The 13989-nt window shown below is 64.6% G+C and overlaps 3 protein-coding genes across 4 annotated transcripts in view; 2 read left to right on the top strand and 1 right to left on the bottom strand.

Moving 5' to 3' along the window:
• Positions 1-495: 495 nt before the first annotated feature.
• ARHGDIG (Rho GDP dissociation inhibitor gamma) lies at positions 496-4374 on the top strand. The gene is made up of 6 exons (XM_050906047.1): positions 496-568; positions 1727-1909; positions 2939-3022; positions 3129-3205; positions 3915-3978; positions 4076-4374. The coding sequence occupies exons 1-6, from the start codon at positions 496-498 to the stop codon at positions 4273-4275; spliced, it is 681 nt and encodes a 226-aa protein (XP_050762004.1). The 3' UTR covers positions 4276-4374.
• A 477-nt stretch (positions 4375-4851) lies between these two features.
• PDIA2 (protein disulfide isomerase family A member 2) lies at positions 4852-8370 on the top strand. 2 transcript variants are annotated; one of them, XM_050906118.1, is made up of 11 exons: positions 4852-5083; positions 5598-5804; positions 6121-6254; positions 6328-6465; positions 6539-6655; positions 6736-6861; positions 6940-7134; positions 7491-7611; positions 7782-7963; positions 8050-8133; positions 8290-8370. In XM_050906118.1, the coding sequence occupies exons 1-11, from the start codon at positions 4852-4854 to the stop codon at positions 8368-8370; spliced, it is 1617 nt and encodes a 538-aa protein (XP_050762075.1). The 2 variants fall into 2 exon arrangements, with proteins under 2 accessions (XP_050762075.1, XP_050762074.1); XM_050906117.1 differs by having other exon boundaries at positions 8050-8145; positions 8299-8370.
• Positions 8371-10601: 2231 nt separating this feature from the next.
• The window catches only part of AXIN1 (axin 1), a 73523-nt gene continuing 70135 nt past the window's right edge, over positions 10602-13989 (bottom strand). The window contains exons 9-10 of the mRNA XM_050905919.1: positions 11536-11703; positions 10602-11069 (exon numbers count right to left, since the gene is read on the bottom strand). Of these exons, the coding sequence (XP_050761876.1) occupies positions 10943-11069; positions 11536-11703 (295 nt within the window). The 3' untranslated portion in view covers positions 10602-10942. The remainder of the gene's footprint in view (positions 11070-11535; positions 11704-13989) is intronic.

Genomic DNA, 13989 nt, shown 5'->3' with positions numbered 1-13989 from the left:
GGGTGCTTGCGGGGCGTGGGCAGGGTGCGGGCGGCGTGGACAAGGCGTTGGCAGGGCGTGGGGGCTGTGGGCGAGGAGCGGGCAGGGAGCGGGCAGCGCGGGCAGGCGCTGCGCGGGCGCGCACGGCGGATGAGCTCACTGCAGTCTCGCCGCCCATGAGCGGCGGGGCTGGAGCCGCCCGGCGCCGAGGGGCGGGGGCGGGCGGGGGCGGGCAGCGGAGCCGCCGCGTCTGCGGGAGCCGCCGCCGCCGCCCCGCCGGGACGCGCCGGGCAACGCCGGGGAGCGCAGCGGGGAGCGCCGGGGGCGCGCGGCGGGAGCGCAGGGGGAGCGCGGCGGAGCGGCCGGCACCGTCCGAGCGCGGCGGCAGCGGGCGGGAGGAGCGCGGCCGCGGGCCCCGGCGGAGCCGCCGACACCGGCAGAGCCGCGCCCCGGGCCCCGGCAGCGGCCGCCCCGCCCGGCCCGGGGGGGGGGCGCTGGGCCCGGCCCGGCCCGGCCATGCTCGGCCTGGATGTGTGCGAGGCCGGCGGGCAGCTGCTGGAGCTGCTCTGGCTGGCGCTGTGCTACCGAGGTGAGCGGCGGCGGGCCGGGGGAGCGCGGCCCCGCGCCGGGAGGGCATCGCCGGGGTGCCCCGGGGGTGGGCATCGCCTGTGGGCGGCGGGGTGGGCATCGCCCCGGGGGGGGGGGGGGAGCATCGCCCCGGGTCCCCAACAGGTGAGCATCATCCCGGGCAGCCGGTGCGTTCGTGAGTGAGCATCGCCCCAGGCCCTGGGGGACTGGAGTACCCCGCAGGGGCAGGGGAGCCCCCCGCCCCCCCCACCTCGCAGCCCGGCCTGGGGCACCCAGCACAAGCTGCCCTGTCCTACCACCCCTGTGGGGCTGGGCGAGCCCCTGGGCGGGTGCATCCCTGGGCTGGGAGCCAGCGTGGCCGGGTGCCGCACGCTGCCGTGACAGCCGAGGTGCAGGGGCCTTTGCTGGGGGCCCAGAGGTGCAGCAGGGCCACCGCTCCGTGCCCCGGTCACCACTGCTGCCCCGGGGACCCGCACAGCTGAGCGCAGTGGCCCCTGCCCCAGGCTCTGTCCCCAGCATGTCCCCAGGAATGGGGTTTCCAGGGGCTTTGGGGAGCTCGGTGCTTGCAGCCAGAAGGGCGTGGGGGGAGATGCAGCGGGCAAGGCAGAGGCAGGGGCTGTGGGGACATTGCCTGCCCTTGTGCCCTCCGGCAGCCTGGCACCCACCGGAGCCACCATTTGCCCCAGAGCTGCTTTTTTTTTCCCCGCAGCTGCTGGCGGTTTGGGTTTGGGGTGGGAGATGGGGCTGGTGGCTGCCCAGTGGGGTTGGAGGGGGCTGTGGAGCGGTGACGAGGACCTCTCCGGGTGACAGGGTGCGAAGGGTGCCTGCGGGCCGCGGCGGGCTGCAAACACCCCCCGGACTGTGCGCACCACGTAGGCACCAGCTTGTCTTGCTCCATGACCGTGTGGAAATGCAGCCAGCGGCAACGCCTCCGGTCTCAGCTGTGCCACTGGGCCCTGGGGACACAGAGCCTGGTGGCGTCCCCACGGCCCCAAGCGGGGGACAACTCGGCTGCCCCACGGGGGATTGCCCACATCCATCCGTGGCGTGTCCCAGCTCAGCCAAACCCTGCCCACCGGTGCCTACATGTCAGGGGGTGGGGGGGTGTCCCTTGGGGTGTCCCCGGGGCGGCAGGACTGCCACTGCCTGTCCCCCGCAGACATCATGGCTGACAAGGAGGGGGTGACGCTGTCGCTGGAGGAGGAGGACGATGCCGACGTGGCCCTGGCGTACAAGACGCCGGAGAAGAAGAGCCTGCGGGAGATCCAGGAGCTGGACCCGGGGGACGAGAGCCTGCGGAAGTACAAGCAGGCGCTGCTGGGTGCCATTCCTGCTGCCGTGGGTAAGGCTAGGGGCTGCCCGCTGGGGCTGGGCACCCCGGCACCCCGGCCGGGTGATGCAGCCTCAGCGGGTGCAGGGAGCTCAGGCATCCCCAGCACCCGTGGGGCATCCCCAGCACGGAGGTCATGTCCCGGCTGGCATCACCCATGGGTGCTGCCTGCGCCCCCCCACCTGCGCGGAGACCCCGGCCTTCCCCTGCCGACAGGGTAACGGCTGCCCGGGGACCCCGGTTGCCTTGGTTACGGGATCACCGCCACAGTTTCCATAGGAACGGTTACAAGGGACCGGGAAATTCATTGGGATGACAGAGATGGAGTGAGCAGCTGTGGGGGCCCAGGGTGGCACGGCTGTTGGTGCCCAGGCAGTGCCTCCCCGCTCCCCATGGCACCCACAGCAGCCACCCCAGGCTGGTGCTCCCTCCGTGTCTGCAGGGCCTGGGCCAGGCTGGGGTGCTCCACAGGCCCAGCACCCTGGTGTGCTGGCTGATGGGTGCATGAGAGCTCGGGAGGGGGTTGTGTGTGCAAGCTGGTGAGGTGCGTACAAATCAGTGGGGTGCATGAGGCACGTGTGCAAGCTGGGGGTGTATGTGGAGGCTGATGGAGTGCAAGTAGGCTGGTGGGGTGCAAGCTGCTGATGGGGTGCAGGTTGGGTTGTTGAGGTGAATTCGACCAGTGCCTGCCTCGAGGGATGCCCTTGCCTGCATGTGCTGCCTCTTCCTGCCCACTCCCCTTGGCCCGCTCCCGAGCCAGGGAGCATCGCACCCTGGGAGATACCTGTGGCTGGGCCCTTTAAACGTGCTCTTACCCCAAAGGCGTTGATGCCAATGTTGGGGCTGGCCTGAGATGCCCCTGGTCTCCTGTGCCCTGCCTGGGCTGCCCAGCACTCACCGGTCCTAACAGCCCCACCAGGGACACCGTGGCCCTTCATGTCATTACAGGGGGCATGGGCAGCCCCCCGGCTGCGCTGGGGCGGAGGTGCCGGTGGGCTGGGCATGGGTGGGTAAGGTCTGTGCCCTGCCGCTTGTCCCTAGATGCCAGCGTGCCCAACGTGCAGGTGACGAGGCTCACCCTGATGTGCGAGCAGGCGCCGGGGCCCATCACCATGGACCTGACAGGTGAGCGGTGGGGGCACCCATGGGAGGAGGAGGAGGAGGAGGAGGAGGAGGAGGAGGAGGAGGAGGAGGAAGGGGTGCCGGGCTGATGGGCCATCTCGCCGCGCAGGAGACCTGGAGGTGCTGCGGAGCCGGGCCTTCGTGCTGAAGGAGGGGGTGGACTACAGGGTCAAGGTGTCCTTCAAGGTGAGGCGGGTGCATGGTGCCCTGTGCCCACTGGCTGGGCACGGCCCTGCTGCCCTCACACCCCAGGGTCCCTGTTCCACGGGGTCCCTGCTCCCCATGGGTCCCTTTTCCGACGTGTCCCTGCCCCACAGGGTCTCTCTTGCTACCCATGGGTCCCTGCTGCCCCAGGGTCCCTGCCACCCGGGATCCCTACTGTCTTGGGGCATCTGCCCCTCACCCCTACAGTCCGTACCCCTCTGGGGGTCCCTGCCCGGCCTGAGGTCCCTGCCCACTCTGGGGTCCCTGCCCTCCTGGGCCCCTGCCACCCTGGGAATCCTTGCTGCCCCCAACATCACTGACACACCAGGGTGCCTGCCACCCCAGGGTCCTTGCCCCTCTTGAGGGTTCCTGCCACCCCAGGGTCCCTGCTTCTCTCAGAAGTCCCAGCCACGTTGGGTCCCTGCCTTTCCCAGGGGTCCCTGGAGGTCCCTGCCCCTCCTGGCAGGGGGTCCCTGCCATCGCAGGGTCCCTGCCCCTCTTGAGGGTCCCTGCCACCCTTGGTGCTGCTCAATGCCCAATCCTGACCAAGAGGCTGGATCCTGGGGGGGGGCTCGGGATGGGGCTTTAGTGGTGGGTGCCCCCCCCTGTCAAGGCCAGGGGTTCCCAGGGCGGTGGTGGGGGCACCATGCCGTGGGGCAGCACCCATGACGTCCCTGCTTTCTGCCTGCAGGTGAACAGAGAGATCGTCTGCGGGCTGCGGTGCCTGCACCTCACCTACCTCCGGGGCCGGCCCGGTGAGTGGGGTCGGGGGGCTGGGGGTGGGGGCTGGGGGGTGGAGGCCATGCCGCCCTGGCCCCGCTCACCCATCCCTCCTCTCCCCTTCTCGCCTAGTGGACCGCGACGTCTTCATGGTGGGCAGCTATGCGCCGCGGGCCGAGGAGTACGAGGTGGTGACGCCGGCGGAGGAGGCGCCGCGGGGCTGGCTGGCACGGGGCTCCTACCGTGTCCGCTCCCTCGTCACCGATGATGACAAGATGGAGCACCTCTCCTGGGAGTGGGGCCTCTGCATAAAGAAGGCCTGGGAGGACTGATCCCCCATCCGCATCCCGGTTCCCCTCCGCCAGCTCGGGGACGCGGTGCCTGCCATCCTGGGGGACCCCTCGCCGGCACTGCCGCGCTTGCCCTGGTCATGTGAAGGGTTGGGGGGGGGGGGGGGGGTCCCTTAGCGAGCGGGCGCCTGTGGTCTTCGCAACCAAAGTTATTTTTAATTGCTGTTTTTTTTTAAATACCAACGCCCGCCTGGTCCTCGTGTTGTCCCCATCGCTGGGGCGGGACCGTGACCCTGCCATGGCGGCACTGTGCCCGGCTACGTGCCCGATCGCAGGCTGTGCTCTTCCATCGCCATTAAACCCTACAGACTGGTCTCTTACTGGTGTGTCTGCGCCCCTATTGCTCCTGCCTGGCGTCCTCGTCCCCGTCTCGCTGGCAGGGCCAGGTCCCGCTGCGGGGACGGACGGCTGGAAAACGGCCACCTGGTCCCACTGCCTTATCAGCGGTGCCGGGCAGCCAGTAGCGGAGGGCCACGAGCCCCAGGGGACCGGCACCACCCGCCACGGGGCCCTTATCTGTGTCCTCTCTCCCCGGGCGCCGGCTTTGGCGCCGGCACCATGCGGGGCTGCGGGGCCCAGCTGGTTTGGCTGCTGGTGCTGTCGCTGGCCTGGCTGGGCCCGGCATTGGGGGGCGAGGAGGAGGATGGGGAGGTGGTGGCGGAGGAGGAGGAGGAGGAAGAGGATGAAGTTCTCTCAGATGAGCTCGGGGAGGAGGATGGCGTCCTGGTGCTCCACGAGCACAACTTTGCCCGTGCCCTGAGCGAGCACCGGCTGCTGCTGGTGGAGTTCTGTAAGTTCCCCCACTGCGGGCATGGGTGCGGGCAGGGGTATGGGCAGGGGCATATGTGGGGGTGGGTGTTGGCAGAGACACGGGGCAGGGAATACAGGCAGGGGGTACAGGCCAGGGGCGTGGGTGTGGGCAGAAGCAGACAAATGGGCATGGGTGCAGAATGGGGCCCAGGATGGGGGGGTGATGGGGTGGGCAGGGGCGCAAGGCACGGCAGGTGACAGGGCAGGGGTATGGGGCATGGAGCAGGGACAGGGACATGGAGCAGGGACACAGGCAGGGGCATGGGGCGGGGGACGTGTAGCAGGGGCGTGGGACAGGGGGCAGGGACACATGGTGGGGGTGTGGGACATGGGCCCTGGCACAGGGGACGTGGGCAGGGGCACGAGCTGGAGCCCAACAGGCTCACACAGCCATTACATGCCCCGGCCACATGCTGAGCCCATCCTGGGGACTGGGGACACCCCAAAGCTGTCCCAGGGCTGTCACTATTGCCAGCGCTGTCCCCTGCCCACAGACGCACCGTGGTGTGGGCACTGTCAGCGGCTGGCCCCTGCCTTCGCTCAGGCAGCCGCCGTGCTGAGGAATGAGTCCAGCCCGGTGCGGCTGGGCAAGGTGGATGCCACGGCGCAGGCAGCCCTGGCCAACGAGTTTGGCATCACCTCCTACCCCACGCTCAAGTTCTTCCGCAACGGCAACCGCACCCACCCCCTCGCCTACACCGGTACGGCTGCGGCACCGCGCGATGGCCATGGCACCCGTCGTGGGGGACGCCGCGATGGGTGCTGGGCGGGCTGGGGGTGCAAGGACGGGTGGCAGGGGGTGATGGTGAGAGGGGTGGTAATGTCCTGATGGAGGTTGCAGGGTGGTGATGGTGGGCAGGTGACAGCATGGCGATGGTATGTGGGGTGATGGCAGGCAGTGCCAAGGTGGTGATGACAGGCGGGTGGCCGGGGGCTGATGGCACAGGGGGTGTGGGGGGGTGGTAGCCTGCTGAGGGGTGGCCGGGGTGACGGTGGGGGCCCTGCTCCGTGTGGCAGGCCGCATGGACGCCGAGGGCATTGTGCGCTGGATGCAGCGTCGGGCCAGCCCCAGTGCCACGCTGCTGCAGGACGCCGACACCGCTGCCGCCTTCATCAGCTCCCAGGACTTGGTGGTCGTTGGGTTCTTCAAGGTGGGCTGGGGCGGGTGGGGGCTGGAATGGGGCCGTGGCCGTGGCCGTGGCTGCTCACGGGGTGGCTGTGCAGGACCTGGGGGGCGAGGCAGCCCAGGCGTTTTACGAGGTGGCCGGCGAGGTGGTGGATGTGCCATTTGGCGTGGCCGAGGCGGCCGAGCTCTTCCAGGCGTACGGGCTGTCGACCGACACTGTCTGCCTCTTCAAGAAGGTGAGAGGGTGGCAGGGGGGTGGTGGGGCCATCCTGGCCCCCTCCCAGCCCTCACCAGCCCCCGCCCCGGCAGTTCGACGAAGGGCGGACAGACTTCCCCGTGGACCCGGCGCAGGGGCTGGATGCGGCCAAGCTCACCCGGCTGCTCCGTGTCCACAGCCTGGAGCTGGTGATGGAGTTCACCAATGAGGTACGGCCTGTCCCAGTCCCTGTCCCTGCAAGGGCCATGGCCCCCCCTGCCCTCACCCTCCTCCTCCTCCTCCTCCTCAGACCTCTGACCAGATCTTCAGTGCCAAGATCCCCCACCACATGCTGCTCTTCCTCAACAAGTCATCGTCGGCGCAGCTGGTGCTGCGGGATGGCTTCCGGGCGGCCGCTGGCACCTTCCGGGGCGAGGTGAGGAGGTCCCATGGTGGGAACATGGAGGGTGGCCGCGGGGCACCCCAGCCTCAGTGTCACTCGTCCTGCGCCCAGGTGCTCTTCGTGGTGGTGGACGTGACTGGGTTTGGTGCTGACGTCCTGCCCTTCTTTGGCCTGACGCCCGCTGATGCCCCCACCCTGCGCCTAGTCAAGATGGAGGACAACCGCAAGTACCGGATGGACCAGGATGCCTTCTCGGACATGGCCATACGCACCTTCATCCAGGCGGTGCTGGATGGCAAGGTGAAGGTGAGGGATGCGGCACCGTGCCAGCCAGCACCAAAGATGCTTCCCTGTGGTGAGTGGTGGGCTGTTAACTCTGAAGCCTAATGATGGCAGTTGTGCGGTGAACACCAGCCACCTGCTCGCTGATGCTTGTGCTGCCAGGCCTGAGGATCTGGGGGGGTGTTATGGGAAAGGCAGGAGACATCGATGTGGAGACACACAATGCTGGGATGGTGGCAGAGGGGAAGAGGTGGTCCAAATGGCAGCACAGGAGCACCCCTGGCTGCACACTGGGGGCCCCCTGCCCCGGCCTGCACTGTGCCCCCTGGATCCCTGGCACTGCTCAGCCCGGGCTGTGGCCATCCCGGCTGTCCCCACAGCCCCACCTGATGAGTGCGGAGCCCCCCGAGGACTGGGACATGCGGCCCGTTAAAGTCCTGGTGGGGAAGACCTTTGAGCAGGTGGCGTTCGACGAGACCAAGAACGTCTTCGTCAAGTTCTGTAAGTGCCGGGGCTGCCCATGGCCCTCCCCGAGCTCTGCCATGGGGCTCTGCCCCCCGCTGCAACAGCCCCCAGCCCCATCACCAACCCCTCGCCCTGGGGATGCTGCACCGACCCCAGCAGAGCCCTGGTCCCCTGGCTCATCCCCTGGCTCTGTGCCCGTCCCGCAGACGCGCCGTGGTGCTCCCACTGCCAGGCGATGGCGGCTGCCTGGGAGGAGCTGGGCGAGCGCTACAAGGACCACAAGGACATCATCATCGCTGAGCTGGACGCCACGGCCAACGAGCTGGAGAACATCACCATCAAAGGCTTCCCCACCCTGCACTACTTCCCTGCAGGGCCAGGCAGGAAGGTAGGTGGGGGCACTCATGGGGCCACCTCTGCCAGCGCCCAGAGGACGGGGTCACCCCTTGGCTCCCTTCCATCCCGTGGCTCCAGATGGTCGAGTACAAGAGCACCCGAGATGTGGAGACCTTCTCCAAGTTCCTGGAGAACGGGGGGACGCTGCCCGAGGAGCCGCCTGCGGTGAGTGAGGTCCCCCCACCCGAGGGCCAGGGACCCCCATCCACCCCAGGGCGGCCCCCAGCTCTGCTGGGCAGGGGGAACAGATCCTGCGGGATGGGGATGGGGACAGGCGGGGGGGTGCATCCATCCGTGCCTCACTGCTGCCTTCTCCAGGTGCCCAAGACCTCTGAGAACAGCACGGGCAGGGAGGAGCCGAGTCCGCTCGGGACAGCGGAAGCCCGGGATGAGCTGTGAGCCCTGTCCCGCTCAGGTGTGTGCTATAAATGACCTGGAAACGATGTGGGCTCTGGTCTGTGTCTGTGGCTTCACAGCACCGTGGGGTGCACGTCTTGGGGAGCACCCACGTGTCTTGGGGACACAGCAGGGCCGATGATGGGCAGAGCCCCCACTACTGCAGGGCAGCTCGGCCCTGGGCCCCCATGGAGGAGGGTGCTGCAAGGGGCTCTCTGCCTCCCCGGGGGTGCTGAGCCAGCACGGCGCCGTGTGCGCCGCGGTGCTCGTCCTGGCAGCCCTGTGATGACATGGCGTGGCCAAGGCCGCAGAAGACACGGCCCTGGGGGGAGCCCAGCGCTCTCCATGCTGGTCCTCATGCTGGGCTGCCGGGGTGCAGGTGATGAGGGGACCCGCCGGGGTCTCTCCTTCGTGGCTCACAGGCAGCCCTCACTCCAGGCCTGGGCTCCACAATCGCATGCCAGCCCTAGGGCAGCCCCAGGAGCTGCTGTCACAGCCAGGGAAGTCAAGAGCCCAACACAGGGCTCCACATGCTCCTCTTAAGCCTAGCTCGCAGCCTCTGGGATCCCCCGGCATCCCCTCCAAACCCTGGCACTGTCCCCTCTCCCCTGGGCCTGCTGCTCCCAGACCTGGGCGATTCCTCCAGGGGCAACGTGTTGGTCCCCTGGGGCCGGGACCTGCCCGGTCCCCCCTCCAGCTGCCCCAGCCCCACCACGGGCCCAGGCCCTTCGCCTGACCTGCCCCCTCCTCCGGCCGCCTCAGCCAGCTGCCGGGGGCCCGGGCATCTGCTCCGCAGGGAAGGAAGAAAGCAGCAGGCAGTGGGACATGGGGTTTTATTTCATTTTATCCAAGTACCTTTGAAAAGATCATTGTACAAGTCAGCACATGAGAATGCAGAGGAGACATCGCCGGGGCTGCGCAGCCGCTGTACATATTTACAGGGGACCCCCTGAGAAAAAAAGGGGGAGACGGAAATCCCGGGCATGTTAACAACCTCACCAGACACAACACCATCAGAACTTAAAAAAGCAGGGAGGAAAAACGCTCGTAACGCTGTTCCCAGGCTGAAAACGATTGCGGATTTTGCTGGACTTCACGTAGTGTATAGGCAAGTCACAGAACCGTGTTTTAAAGGCACTCGGTGACATATACAACAGGCTGAGTCGCATCCCGGCACGGTGCCACAGGGTCCCCAGCAGCTCCCATGTGCCGCCGCGGCCAAGAGCAGCGCTGAGCGCCGACGTGGAAGCCCCCCGGCTTCGGGGGCCGCCCGGTTTCTGTGAGCAGGCGAGGGCTGGACTCTGAAGGAGCCGGCACAGAGCCGCGACTGCGCCGGAGCAGGGCAGGGCTGAGGGCAGGGTGGTGGGAGCACCGGCACAGCCCCCAGCTTTCTTGCGTCCGAGTAAGCCCAGGAGGCTTCCCAGGGTGCCAGCTGCCCCACTGGGTGACCTGGCCCTACACGAACCCCACAAACTAGCATCAACACCCCCCTTGCTCTCGGCAGCGGGCTGCAGTGCCCTCATGCTGCCTCCCCTGAGACACAGAATCTGACAAAAGATGCAGGACTCATAAAAAGACATTTTTTGTCCTCAGCTTTAGTGTCTAATCAGTTCCCTCCCCTATTATGTTTCTCCCAAAAAGAGTTCCCTGACCAAAGCCGGAGCTCCGCACCAGGGGCCTGGGCACGTCTGCACCGGGCACATGGGTGCCAGCCCTCTGCGGAACTGCAGCACCCTCCTGGGAAGCGAACTCTTCTCCAGGGGCACACGGTGCGGGGGACGAGCGCGCGGGCCGTGGGATGCCAGCACCCAGCCTGCTGCCCCGGCTCTGAGGTGGTCCTCACACTGCAGGAAGCCCCCAGCCCCGAGAGCTGGCACCGACCCTTCTATCCCTCGGGGATTTACTTGGTCGCAAGAAAGCTCAGGAGGAAAAAAAAAACCCATCCTACCATGTCCAGCAGCTGAGACTGCCAGGGAGGCGAGAGACCGACTCATTCCAAATGGCTCAATAATCTTCCGAGGTGAGCTGGGACCACAGCCCCTCCGCAGCAGGGCTGCCCCTTCCACGCTGGCAGGGGGAGAGTGGCTCTGCCCCGGCGGCGCTCCGAAGCCGTCCACGCCGGGGCCGGGGCAGGGTGCCGTGAAAGCGAGGAGCAGACGGAGTCTGACGGATGGCTGTACACTTTGGGTGCGTTCTGCAGTACCTGTATGTTTTACATTTACATAAGAGCACTGTGACATTGGAAATATTTTCCTTTTATTACAATATATCAAAAATATGCAGCTTTAGTAAACAAGGTCATATTACACTTTCTAATGCACTGTACAATGCTACATTACACTTATATTCGGTATGGAGAGGGAGCCCAGGCTCCCACTGGCAGGTTCGTGAGGTGAAACGACATTCACCAGCAACCCGGAGCTTGCCCAGGTCCGTGCCGGAGCAGGCTCCCATCCTCCGCCCTGGGCTCGCCCGGCGCCCGTGGCAGTAGCACTGCCAGCGTCCGCCCCAGGCCCTCTCCTCCGGTCCCAGAGTCTTTCACAGTCCTGTCCTCACGCCTCGGCGGCCCTGGAGCTTAGTCGATCTTTTCCACCTTCCCGATGATCTTTTCTTCGAAGATGGGCAGGATGGTGTCATCCTCCCGCACCTCCTCGAAGACCACACCACAGTCAAACTCGTCACTCACTTTCTTAAAGTAATACCTGAAAAACCAGAAACACGGGGGCAGAGAGGAAAAAAAAGAGCAGGTGAATGGTCATGGGGGCACCCTGGTCCCCAAACCTGGGTACAATCCTTCCAAGCCTCTGAGCTGATGGTGCATGGGGAGCAGCTCCCCCAGCCATGGAGGCAACTGGGGCCACACTTTTTCCCCTGCCCTCACCCAATGAGCAAAAAAGTGGTCAGGATCTGTGCTGGCATGTTCAGGAGGCTCCAGCCCTGAATCCAAGCCCTTCAGAGCTCTCCCAACAGTAGTGGCTGGAGGCACCCATATTGATGGAGCATTTCTAGGCAGTCTAGGGCTGTCAGGACCCCCAGGAGCCCCCGACCTACCTCCACCACGCTCCCTCGCCTTGGTGGCGGCAGCACCGCTGCGTCCTGGCAGCGGCATCTGCCAGGGGTTGCTGACAGTCTGCCGGCACCATACCGCACGCAGGGAGCAGCCCTTACCTGTAGTTCCCTTTCTTGGTCAGCAGCTCCTTGAACTGTCCCAGCGTTACCACACGCCCTTTGACGAGGGTGCGGTAAGGGATCGGCTCTCCGCAGAAGTAATAAGCAACCACGATGTTCTCACACGGCTGCGACGTGCCGCTGCCTGGTCTCTTCTGGGGCTTCAACCTGCCGTGCAAAAACACAAGCGACCTGCTGAGTATCAGCCCACCTGCCAGCGTGGGCAGGCCCGACAGCCAGTATCTGCAGAGCCTGGATGGAGATGCCAAATTAACACCCTCAGGAGCATCCTTTGCTCTGAACACCAGCTCTCTTGGCATGCAGCCGCACACCGAGGCCGGTGAAGGAGCGAACGGCGCTTGGAAAGGCTGGATGGGGTCAGACCACAGCTACAAGGAGGGCGCAGGTTCTGGCTCAGCCCCTTTGTGCTGAAGAAACCCGTGCCCAGGCTTTGAGAGGCGATGGCCCTTCCCACAGCACCGCCAGCTCGGGGAGTCATCGGTAAGCTCTGGGCAAGCCAGAGCATCCCAGGCCCACGGCAGCAGACCCAGGTCACCATCAGCACACTCCCGCTGCGCACCGAGCACGCAGGGCTGGATGCACGCTTGGGGACGATAACGCAAACGCCACTCAGACCACTCGGGATTATTGCTGGTGTGGCCAAAATAGCTCAGCACGGCTTTCCGCTGACCTACATCTGCAGGGCTGCGCAGACAGGACTGCTCCTGCTCCCCGCGGCTCCCCTGGGCACCTCTCCCAGTGTAGATGGAAGTCGGAGGGGATGGAGCACCCAGCGGCACACGTCCCGGAGGCTTTGCTGCCCGTCCCATCTGCACAGAGTGGCAAGGCAGCCACCATTCCCAAAACCTCAGTGACTTCAAATCTCCTGTGTTTTCCTGACTCTCAGGATGTTGGTCTGGTCTCTGCCTCCAGCCCACACACTGGGGTTCTGCTACGTGGTGCCATCACTAGACCGAAAGCGTCAGCCCAGTCCTAACCCCATTTTCAGAGGTAGAGAAAAGTAGCAATAATAAAAAGCAGGGTACTTTGCCCTTCTGTAGAGCCTTTCATCTGGGGTGCCGTAAATGCTGCACAAACATTGGAGCAGCCTACACAAATTGGTAACTTGGCATGTGTGGTCTAAGTCAGAGGCAGCCTTCTCTTTCAAAGTCACATAAAACAAATTTGGCAGCTTTGAAAAATTATGTAAAAAGCACGCTGGATAAAAAAGATGATTTTGTATTTGCATGACTGGAAAGTTGCTATAAAAACCAGAATTTGCCAAGCACATGAGGTAATCGCAGTTTTGGAAATGACTCTGACCCTAACCTTTAAACGTTGGCTCGCGGGCAGAGCACCTTTTTAATGGCATGCCCACATAAACATTGGCATTGCAAACCAAGACCAGACACAATCTTTTCACCTCTTTCTAAAGGCATGAGAGGTCTAAAGTTCAACTGAACAATCTTCCTGGTGCCTGCTCTGCCTGGGAGACCTTTGGAGAAGATGCAGCATCCTGAGAGGCAAGGGTCCGCTCCTGGTGCCAGCAGAGCTCTCGGAGCCTCTGCCATCCCCATATCAAAGCACAGGATGCCCTTTAGCTAGAAAAACATGACGGAATTGAGTCATCCTTGGAAAAAAAAAAATGAGGCATTTAAAGGAAAAATGGGTCATAAATTCAGGCAAATTCTGTGAACCCTGTGAGCCAGAAGTTAATTGAAGGGGTTTGGAAAACCTCAAAGTCCCTAAGCTTCTCTTAATCCTGCTAGAAACAAGTCATGAGTAAGAGAGAGCTGCTGTGTGCCTGGGGACCTGGGGACACAGCTATGCACCCTGCGCAGGCAGCGAAGCCGGTTCCCCCAGGGCTGCCGTTCTCCTTTGCCTGGGGAGATGGAGAGGACACCCCTGAGCTCTGCCGCAGCAGAAGCAAGAGAGGGACCGTGCTGGTGGCTGGGAGCCTCCTTCCTCCTCCTCCTCCTGCCGTGCAATTCATCCCTGAAAGGCCGTTTCTGAACGTGCTCAGCCCAGCTCCAATGCTCGCTTCTTTCCAAAGCAGCCATGTGCCCGAAAATGATGCCCAAAATTATGCCCGAAATGATGCCCAAAAGTGGAAACTCTGCACTGCTTCACAGAGCGAGAGTTAAAAACAACCCCCATGGCTTTGGATGCCCTTACTTTTGCCCTAAATCAAAGCAGGGGCGGATGGCTGCAGTGCCTCCGAGCTCCTGGGGCTGAACAAGGCCGTGCAGCGGGACTGGCCAGCCGGGAGCAGGATACACACACAGCCCAAACCACAGCCATGGATCTCTAGCAGGCTGAAGCAGAGCTGATGAATATGGAATCACTGGAAACGGAATTTTCCAAGAGCTCCTCTCAGGAGAATGAGACAACACAACTGTCTCCACTTTCGTCATCGCCAAGAGGTCTCCCGAGACCACGGCTTACCCAAACAGG

Source organism: Gymnogyps californianus, chromosome 15 (genome assembly GCF_018139145.2).
Source record: "Gymnogyps californianus isolate 813 chromosome 15, ASM1813914v2, whole genome shotgun sequence".
Classification (NCBI taxonomy): domain Eukaryota; kingdom Metazoa; phylum Chordata; class Aves; order Accipitriformes; family Cathartidae; genus Gymnogyps; species Gymnogyps californianus.
Note: the sequence above shows the minus strand (reverse complement) of the source record. Positions and strands in the feature narration are given on the sequence as shown.